Source organism: Populus euphratica, unplaced genomic scaffold (genome assembly GCF_000495115.2).
Source record: "Populus euphratica unplaced genomic scaffold, PopEup_1.0 scaffold1164.1, whole genome shotgun sequence".
Taxonomy (NCBI): Eukaryota; Viridiplantae; Streptophyta; class Magnoliopsida; order Malpighiales; family Salicaceae; genus Populus; species Populus euphratica.
The window spans coordinates 22083-32953 of record NW_011501018.1 but is presented as its reverse complement, the minus strand read 5'-3'; the positions used below and the strand labels follow the sequence as shown (position 1 = coordinate 32953).

Genomic DNA, 10871 nt, shown 5'->3' with positions numbered 1-10871 from the left:
TAAATGCAGGCCTATCAAATAAATGAAAATATTGATTGATGACTTGAAGAACTTAAATTGCAAGGATAAAGAGATGATCAAACTTAGAAAAGACATAGGCCTACAACTTTCATATGGAGCCCAAGATCTAAAAAGGCCATTATCAAGTCCAAATTGTAGCAACAACAAAGAAGCCCGAATCTGTCTTCCAGCCCGAGCACTGTTTGGTATTTTGGCCATATCTGGAGTTCTAGAAGTCCAAATGAGCTGAATTTTTTACACAAGAAAGCTGAGACAATTGCCTACAACTTTCATGTTTGCACCTGGCTCCAGTTTTGACGTTATCAATGACGTTTTGGGCAGACAAGAGAAGATAAGGATTGTCACCAAGTCAAAAGTTGGCCACCCACTTATCAATTAGTCATCAAATCAATAGTTCCCAATTTTGGCCTATAAAAGGAGGCATTTGCCATGCATTTAGGCATCTTGGTTTTCAGATCAAGATCATGCTTTTCCTTTCTCTCTTTGTATTTTTTGTAATGTTTATGCTTTGCTTTCATTAATATCAAGTTTATGTCTTTCATTTCCTTTCATTTTCTTAGTTAACTTTTATCTTATTTATGTTTTTATTTTGTTTATTTATTTTTCTTTCTTTCATTATGTCTAGCTAAGTTAGTTATGTTAAGGTGAAAAGGTTACACTAATGGTGTAAGAATAAGTATAGTGTAAATTTAATATGGACTTTAATGTTTGATACTAACATGTTTTATATTTGTTATCTTGTTTACTCTTTAATACTTTGCTTGTTAAATGACTAATCTTGATTTATGTTGTATAACACTTGGTTCAACAAATGCTTGGCACTTTCATAGTCCATTCATACTGGTATAACCGACACCTGAGCTATGAAAGGAACTTGATTTGTTGTTAACATAAGTTATAATCATGAATGCTTGACAAGATTTACAAGTATTAGCATTAATTAAATAAGATGACTAATATAATCATGTTAACAATCTATAATCTGATTGGAACCTCCTTTGTGTGTGGTTTCCAATTGAGTAATAAGAGTTTGTACTATACTTGTTTAACATACCATTAGTGGATCCTCTAACCTTGACATTTGTTATTATTATTGCTTAATCTTTACATTAATATTTCATCTCAAAGTTCTCATCTTTTTCTTCTTCTTCTTCTTCTTTTTCTTTATTATTATTATTACTATTACTACTACTACTACTATTAGTATTATTATTATTACTGCTACTAATATTATTGTTGTTATTGTTGTTACTGTGTTGTTGTTTATAATTTGTACAATTAACCTCCCTGTGGTTCGACCCCGGTCTTGTCAGGTTATTTATTACTTCGACACTCTTACACTTGGGAGAAGACATCAATATTTTAGTCGTGTCAGTAAGGATAGTAACTAAAACAATGAGAATTTTTTTTCATAAGAGTAGATGTCGTAAGCAAGAGAAAGAGTAAAAAATTGAAATCAAAGAGAAATTTAAACACCTAATATAAAAAAAAAACAAAATTTTCAGAAAGGTATAGCCTAATTTTTTTATAGTCTAGTTATAATATCAACTAACATAAATTTCATGAATATAAAAATCTAGAAATTCATAATGAAATAGATGACAAATCTAGAAAGCTAAAAATAAGTTTAATGCAAACAACATGTCTACACAAAATAATAGGATCTGTGGGGGCAATGTGCATATTTTTTCAGTAAATTCCTTGCAATTTATGTAGTATTATTAATTAACTTCAGAGTCCATTACAGCTTGTTGGCATTGTGCCTGATTAAGAGAGAGAAATCTCAGGTCATCAAGGATTCAAAGACATGGATAGAATCAGGTATTGGCTGTCACTTTTTCGGCCAATATATATATTAGTTTAGGTTTGGCTTCCCTCCATTTCAAGCCACCTTTTTCTTCGAGTCCTTGTTTACACACGCCACTCGTAAATTTAAAAATACATTGATGGTGAAAATTAAACCCAAAAGATCCTTTCAATTATTTCTTGTGGTTACGTTGGTTTCTTACCTCTATATAAACAATTGATTTGTTATTTTTTTAATCAGATTTTTTAGAAAATATCAAGATCTTTACTTATTTCTTTGTAGTTTATGACTGGATGCTTACAACTTGAAAACTTAAGTTTTTTGTATACATGTTGTGCCAAATTAGCATTTTGTTTTTTCAATAAACTAATTTTAAAAGCGATGCATGCTGCTTTATAATTTTGAATGCATGATAAGTGGGTACGGAAAACAAGACAAAATTTTGAGTATTTTTTACCAAAATACTTCAAATATTTTTTTAATTTTTAATGCATACAGTATTTATCATTGTTATACCACATTTACCAAGAACTTTAGAAATCAATTAAAGTTTCAGCTTCAATAATTTTGAATGCATGGTAATAATGTTCATAGAAATAATTAATTGAGAATATACCAACATCACATATATTGAAAGAACTTTATTAACAAGTAATAATGTATTGTTCTTAAACTGAGAATAATATTATACCAACTCCTTTTTTTTTAAGAAAATTTCTTCCAAGTTATTATTTGATTATGTCTTGGTTATTTATTTAGGATTGAATTGTGAAGTTAATTAGTTAAAGTGCAAAGGAATGTGCAGATTAATCATTCCATTCAAAATGTCATATGCTTTGGGTTAGTAGTTAATATATGGAGGAAACGAGAAATTTTATGGTGTTAAAAATGTAATTATTGATATTTTATTATTTATAATTTTATCTCATTAATTAATATCTCATGTCATTATAACACGCTAAAAAAATTTAATTTCTTTTTCTTCTTGCCTCGACTCGCAGTCCCTAAATAAATTAGACCTCTTACTAGAGCCGCCCATCTCTATAATGTTATCTCTTCAAACCAAAACAATCTCTTGCCTAGATTTCACTCAACTAACAAAAAAAAAAAGTCACAATTGAGCCTTTGCTTCTTTCCCTATTTTCAAAATCCAAAATTCGCAGTGTCAATATCACTTTTATAGTTGGGTAAGTTATTTGATTTGTTTATGTTTTGATTGATTTTAATAAGTGCTCAGCTTTTTCTTGTTGGGTAAGTTATTTGATTTGTTTATGTTTTGATTGATTTTAATGAGTGCTCAACTTTTTCTTCAAGGATGAAATTATCTCAGTTAGGGACACGGTGGTAGATTGGAGAAAAAGTCCATTATACAAAGACAAACTGAGCTACTAACCAGTTTTTCATGTATGTTTTGCTCTCCTGAAATGGCATTTGTAATGCTTAGTGTTAACTTTGTCGTATTAGTTTACTAGTTATTTTGAAGCTACAATATATATGCTTGTCTGGATTGTAAGTCATCCAATGATTTAGTTAATGAACTATTATCCTTTTAGATATTGATACTCTTGTTGTCCACTCAAAGGCCATATATATCCTTTTGTTGCTGGACTTGTTCTGGCTATCCTACATCGTCAAGTGTAGTTAATGTTGTTTCCTTATGTCTCTTTCTCTTCAAATTGGTTAATTTGGTCCTTGAAGTTCACTACTAGAATGATAGTTCTCTTTCACTTTCTTACATACAATATCATGTAACATTGACTAATAATCCACATATTCTTGTGGACATTTCCATATTTCTATACATTTTCACGAACCCTCTTAGTTCAGGATCAAGAGCTATTTTTATCATACATTGTCATGTTCTGCTTTCAAGATTTATGTCGTGATATTGCACAAGATTGTTGCATCTTGCTCTAACATTAACATGGTGGTTTTCTCTTGCAAATGGCGCCTTTCTGTTAGGGTTGCTATAGCCTTCAGCCCTTCTGCCCACCAAAACCGGAGGATACTGCTACAGTTTGCTACGCAAGTGGTACAACTAGAACACAGAAAAGTAGATAAACTTGGCCTATGGATTATACTAGAACACCTGAGGTAATATTAAATTAAGGTTCATTGATTTTTATGCTTCTTATAATTGATAACGTAACATGATTTCTTTTGGGTTGGACATGATAAAATGGTGGGATGGAATTCTATTTTATTTGAGGAAGTATTGGAGAGAGTAATATGCATCATTAACATTGAAGGGGGTGATTCTAATATGCATGGACATATAAATGATTCAATTATAAGAGCTCGAACAGAACAATTACAAAGTATCTTAACAAGTCAGATTAGTGTGATTAAAGTTTCGATAAGTTTGGAGGCTTATAAACTAAATAAAAATAATTTAAATATGTTTGTTTATTTTCAAATAAAACTTGGGTTATGATTTGTGAGTTTTGAAGAGTTTAAATTTGTTGTTAGCCCATAGGCCACTTTAAGTCTGAATTTTCACTATCTTATTGAATTGAAAAATAAGCTTTTTTTATATGATTTTCAAGTTCAAAATATCATCTTCTCATATTGTATAATCATGCATGCATTGTCTAATCAATCATGGTCTTATAAGTAAAAAACGTGTTTTATTTATTATTTGTCTAGTTTTCTAAACAAAATTATTTATTAGATCTCAATTATATCATTTTGATATTTCCTAGATTTAAAGAGTTATTCCAAGTATATAAAGATATTTCAAACCAAGTATTAAAAGTTTTTGAAAATAATATAAAACTTTTCAACTTCTTATATAGAAAGCTTTCTACATTATTCTTCTATTCTAGAATTGGTTGAAAAACAAATTAGATTTATCACTCTTAATCACAAAGAGTGTGGCATCTTTATCATGATTGGAATTTCTTTGTGGCATTTCCAACATATCAAAAAGTTTCATTCATAATTTATCATTCATTTTCATTACAAATTAAGTTGTTTCCAGCCTAAATACTATAAAAAATAGCATATAACCAAACCTATCTTCTTTCATCTTTATATTGGATTGCTAGTTTGTTCGAAGTATGAATCCAAAACACATTATCTTCATCCCCGGACAAAAGTTTATTATTTTGCCTAAAAAGTTATTTTTTGGTAATTCTATTGTTCAAATAAAATGCAAAAACCCTTTATACCTGTCACACCCTCATAGCATTGTACCGACCCTCGATTGCTTTTGGGGTCATTGTTTTGTGAATAAATGCATCACCACCTATGATTATAGTCACTAGAAATCTTAATTGGTCTTTCAAATATTCTAAGCCAAGGGACTGGTTAAGTAAAGGAAAGGTATTAGCACCCCTAGTACGTATTACTTAAGGTAAGCTGCTTGATATTTGGTTTGTCTTATAATTGTTATGGTGTTAGTATTTTCCAATCCCATCAATTTTTCTATGTTTAATTTAAACTAAATTTATAGAGAAAAAAATCCAAAGAGATTCTATATGCTTCAAAAACTCATTTTTCCCTAAGTATTTCAAGAGTTTGCAACTCATAAATCGTAATGAGAAACAAAAATCTACGGAAATTTAGGGCGCTTTAAAAGCCTATTTTTGCCTTAATGTTTTATACTCTTATGGATCATAAACCGTGGAGTAAAAAATTGAAATGTCCTTGATTATAATCAAAGCTTCTTTCTAGAAAATTATGATGGCTTATTATTTCAAAAAAATTATTTTGGATATTTACCATGTAAGATTTCTTAATCTAGATATTAATAGTAAATAATAACAAGTTATTCTCAATAATATTTTGGATATTCATCCCTTTGAGATTTCTTTATCCAAACATTAACAATGAATAATAGATAAATTCCCTTCAACATAAGATATTCATCCCTTTGAGATTTCTTTATCCAAACATTAACAATGAATAATAGATAAATTCCCTTCAACATAAGATATTCATCCCTTTGAGATTTCTTTATCCAAACATTAACAATGAATAATAGATGAATTCCCTTCAACATAAGATTTTTTATTTTTTTGGAATACTGGCCAATATCCGTTGGAGTTTTACAAACATGTTGTAAAACTTAGAAATGTAAGAAAATAATTTTTGTTGTGTTTCATAAATTCATGCGAAAACATATTTTCAAAACTTCCAATATTTTTTATATAAAAAAGAGTGTTCAAAACATGTTAGGGTATTAGTCGTATATAACACACAACAAAACATATATATATATATATATATATCTTTTCCTTGCTTCTTCTTATTTTCTTCTCTTCTTTTTCCCTCCTATTCTGTTCTGCTTTTTTTTCTTTTTACAGTAATGAACAAAAACTCCTTCTCTTCTCTGTGTTTTATCTACTGCTCCCTCTATTCTCTTTTAGTTTTTCTGTTGCTCCCTCTTTTCCTTCTCTTATTTCCTACCTCTCAGTGGAGATGATGAGGGAGATGCCGATGAGAACGTGATATGCTAGTTGAGTTCATGCCGTGGAGATGATGAGGGAGATGGCAGTGAGAAAGTGTTATGTTAGTTGAGTTCATGCCCCTGCCTCTATGTTTTTTCTTGCTCTCAACAATGTTGATGTCAACTCTCTCTCTCGTTACTCCTCCTTCCTTTCTCCTCTTTTCTGTCCTCCTCTTCTATTTTCTTGTCCCCTTCCTTAGGTCATTAGAAGGGCTTATAGCCTAAAACGTAGCTGTATTTAGAAAACAAATATTACATTAACTCTAGGGTGTAATCTCAAGTGAGCAGAAATAGAAAACCAAAAATATTTTAATTCTGGTTTTGTGATCATATCTGATTTCTTTCTAGTATTTTAGAGGATGTTACGACTTCTTTCTTTCCTTCTATAGCTGGGACCATGAAGCTAGCTACTCCCTTTGAAATGAGACAATAAAAACATGGTCTGTAACTCTCCATTCAAGTGAGAGAAACATGGAAACCGAAATTGCAAATAAAAGAAAGAAAAATCAGGCTAACTATGCAGATAAAAATGTGGTTTCTTCAATTTCTTCCTTTGATAAAATTCTTTCTAATTTTATCTTCAATCAACTTTCTTATTTTAGCACCTTTTTCATTTGGTCCCTGGTTCAAAAAAGGGCTTCAAATTATCATGCAATTGGTCTTTAAACTTTAAACATCTTGCAATTGTGTCCCTGCAAACTAAGGCAAAAACAAATCCTTCTCGCGTTACTTTAATACTAGATAGTCAAATGGGAATATCTTGAACTTCTAATATCAAAATCAAGGGATTTAAAAGCCCAAATTTATCTACGCATACAGGACTACAACTTTGATAGAGGAGTCAAAGTGAGATAAAATCGTTTTAAAGAATAAAATCTAGCAGTAATCTGATTGATCAAAAAGAATCTCTTGATTTAATTCAGAAACTAATAATGCTGAGAATCCTGATATAACTAAGAGTATGACCTAAGAACAAATCAACAAAATTTGTGACAAAAATAGAGTTTTTAGTGCAAAACTTGGGTTAGGATCCTTCTTGCGGCAGAATTCTCTACTTTCACATTAGATATTCAAACATGAATATTATAAGCTTTTGATATCGAAATCAAGCAATTCAAAAATTTTAAATTTATCTACGTGTCCCGGACTACAACTTTCATGAAAGATTCAAAGTGAGATAAAATCTTTTTAAATAACAAAATCTGGCAGAAATTTAGTTGGTCAAAAGGTTCTTGATTTAATAATACCAAACATCCAAATCTGATTGAGAGTCTATATTAAGAACAGTGATCCCTACGACCCAATATAAATTTAACAATACCAAGTGATTAGTACTTAAAAGTGCACGACCCAATATAGGTGTAGGTCAATTTCTTAACATGTCATGAGTGACAAAATATAGTTAAGATGGTCAAATATTATACAAAAATAAGTCAGAATCACAGCCTAAGTTGGAAAAAAAATTATGACGGCTGCAAAACCAGTTTTTTTAGTGCAAATTATAAGGGTTTATCCAACCTTAAAGACCAAATAAAGAAAAAATGAATTCAGCATTATAAAGACTCCTAATCAATTTAAGAAAACCTGACGATTTAGTAGCAAAGGGTAAGGATAAAGAGAACAGAAAACAGCTCAAACAGGATTTTGAAAAAATATTTTTTTCTTTATTTTTGTCAATCTTTCAGCAAATATGAGTTAAACTCTTATACTCAGTTCAAAACAGGTACACACCATCTCCAACACGTAGGGTTTAAAAATGAGTAATATCAATACCTCTATTAATGTTTAAAAAACAAATGTAATCCTATGAAAAAACAATAATACCCCATTGTTAGGTTTTGTTTTTGTAGAGAAATGAGAAAAAAAATATATATATATACTTTATAGACACTCATAGTGTTTTGACCCTTTATTTCAGAGTTTCTTCTAATGATAAAAAATAAAAAGTTGATTTAGTTTACGTGGCATAGTTTGATGAAATATTATTAGCATATACATACACACAGAGAAGGAACTCAATGGGTTTAACCCTAACAAATCAAAATGATAAAAATCTTTGATTCCTGGTTTTTGGGCAGTTATCTCAACATTAATCAATTTGTTAATGCTCCATACAATTCACACTGACTAACACGCGCCAAAAGAAAGGCATGTGCGCCTATATATATATATATATATATTGCTGTTGGTATAGTGTTGATTTCTATCCTTCCTTCCTGTCATCCCATCTCTTTATTTTTCTCCGTACGTCCTCTCTCAAACACCAAGCATTTAGACCTTGTCGTCCAAACTGTGTCCTTAACAATCCAGTTCTCTGCTGATCTATGTTACAGTATAAACACACAGATCAAACTCTTCTTTTTTTGTTTTCTTTTCCCCCAAAAGTTGGAGTGCTGTTTTTGTATTCGTTGCCTCCCTTTAATTAAAAATTAACCCAAGCAAAGAAAACTTTACTCTTTCGAGACCAAAACAAGCACCTTCTGTCCTCTGCTCTTCTCCCAATACCGTAAGACTAGAAACACCTTTTCCCCTCTCTTTTATAATTGAGAACCAAAGCAGCACTTTATTTCCTCTTCTTTTTCATTCCTTCCCCTCTTTTGATCGATCACCATGACAGACAGGGTCTACCCTTCTACTAAACCAGCTACAAATGGCACAACAGCCACCAACCCTTCCTTTCCAGCCACCAAAGCCCAACTCTACGGTGCCACCCGCCCCGTCTACCGCCCCCAACCCAACAAAAAACGCAGCCGCGGTTGCTTCTGTTCCTGTATTTTATGGACCGCAGTGGTTATCTTCACTCTCATAGTCCTTGCTGCCATTGCGGGAGCCATTATCTACGTCCTCTACCGACCCCATCGACCCACCTTTGTCGTCTCCGGCCTCAAAATCTCCTCTCTCAACCTTACCTCAACGTCCCATCTCACTACCAACATCGACCTCAACATCACCACTAGAAACCCTAATAAAAAACTCGTCTATACATACAATCCTATCACTATTTCCGTGACTACAGAGAAAGATGATATCCTTGTAGGCAGTGGTCTGTTGCCCTCATTTGTGCATGGCACCAAGAACACAACCTTTTTGAGAGCTGCCATAACAAGCAGTGGCTTACAACTGGATGACAAATCTGGTAGCAAGTTAACGAGTGATTTGAAGAGCAAGGATGGTGTGGCCTTGAAGTTAGAGTTGGAGACTAAAGTAAAAGTCAAGATGGGAGGCTTAAAGACTCCAAAAGCTAGAATTAGGGTCAGTTGTCAAGGGATTAAAGCCACTGTTCCATCTGGGAAACAAGCGACAAAAGCATCTGGCTCAAATGCTAAGTGCAAGGTTGATTTGAGGATCAAGATCTGGAAGTGGACTTTCTAATAAGAAGCAAAGTATCTTAGAGAAGAAACTGTGTGATTCCATGTTTGTTTAAATTTTCTTTTTAATTTCTCAGTTACATATATTTTCTTTTCTTCAATTGTTGCTCATAATCATTAATCATATTTGTTTGTAAATGGAAGAAATTAAGTTTGGTGATTGATTGTAGTAGGAGACATGTATTTTATTTATTATTTTATGTTTGATTTAATTGTTTCGTAGTGCTTTTCTCTGTTTTAATTATATTAATCTTACAAAGGGAATGGACAACATGCAAATTTATGATTTAATTTTTAATGTAAACTAAGGTTACGCCGTGTTCTTAGCAAGCTTCGTGGGCATCCTTTGAGAACGCAGCTGTCGCTGAAGTCAATGGCTAGATCGATCGAGGGCTCCCTTTCTCCTGCAATATATAATAGTATGAATTCACGTATTTTCGTGAGAAAGAATATCAGTCAACTAAAATGTGTATGTATCATCCCTACAACTATCATCCCTTTCTATTATTATTATTATTATTATTATTATTATTATTATTATGACTTTCTAAAGTTACCAGTCATGATTAATATGCGTACAAGCTTTTTAGCCTATTTTATTAATCATGACTGGTAACTTTGATAATATCCATCAGCATTGAACACTTAATTACTTAAAAAACGGATTTTATTATTATTATTTGTCAAAATTACTTCATTGTATATAGTCTCTCTCTCTTTTATCACCATATGTGATCTTTAATTTTCAGTAATTCTCACTTATAAATGTTTTTTTTTTAAATAAGTGGGTGTTTGTTTTTACATTACAATTTATTTTTTAAATTTTTTTTTGTCAAAAAAATATCAAATTTAACGTCAAAAATTAAAAAAAGAATATTTAATATATTTTAATTAAAAAACACATTTAAAAATTTACATATATATATATATAAGACATTTTGGATTTGCAACAATACAAATATTATACTACGTACACCGACAGAATTTTGCTTACTGTGCATTTGGTGTCATGTTGGGCTAAATATGTGATAGCAACATTATTTCTGTGAATAAGGAAATTCAGGAAAAAAAACAAAATTATCATCCCTACAATTAAAGTAGTGAGGACCCATCTCCCTTCTGTGTTTTAATTTTAATTGGCAAGGACCACGCTCGTCATCTTCTGAATTCGCATGCATGTTCCTCAAAATGATTGATCTATTTTTATTATTATTTTCAGAAATAT

The 10871-nt window shown here is 31.2% G+C and overlaps 1 protein-coding gene across 1 annotated transcript; it reads left to right on the top strand.

The window, feature by feature from the left end:
* The first annotated feature begins 8490 nt into the window (after positions 1-8490).
* On the top strand, positions 8491-9864 carry LOC105117058 (uncharacterized). Its single transcript, XM_011014600.1, has one exon. The coding sequence runs from the start codon at positions 8889-8891 to the stop codon at positions 9648-9650; it is 762 nt and encodes a 253-aa protein (XP_011012902.1). The 5' UTR covers positions 8491-8888; the 3' UTR covers positions 9651-9864.
* The last annotated feature ends 1007 nt before the right edge of the window (positions 9865-10871 follow it).

What these genes read in the sequence shown, in the direction of transcription:
- LOC105117058 (XM_011014600.1), top strand. Translation starts at nt 8,889, where the DNA reads ATGACAGACAGGGTCTACCCTTCTACTAAACCAGCTACAAATGGCACA.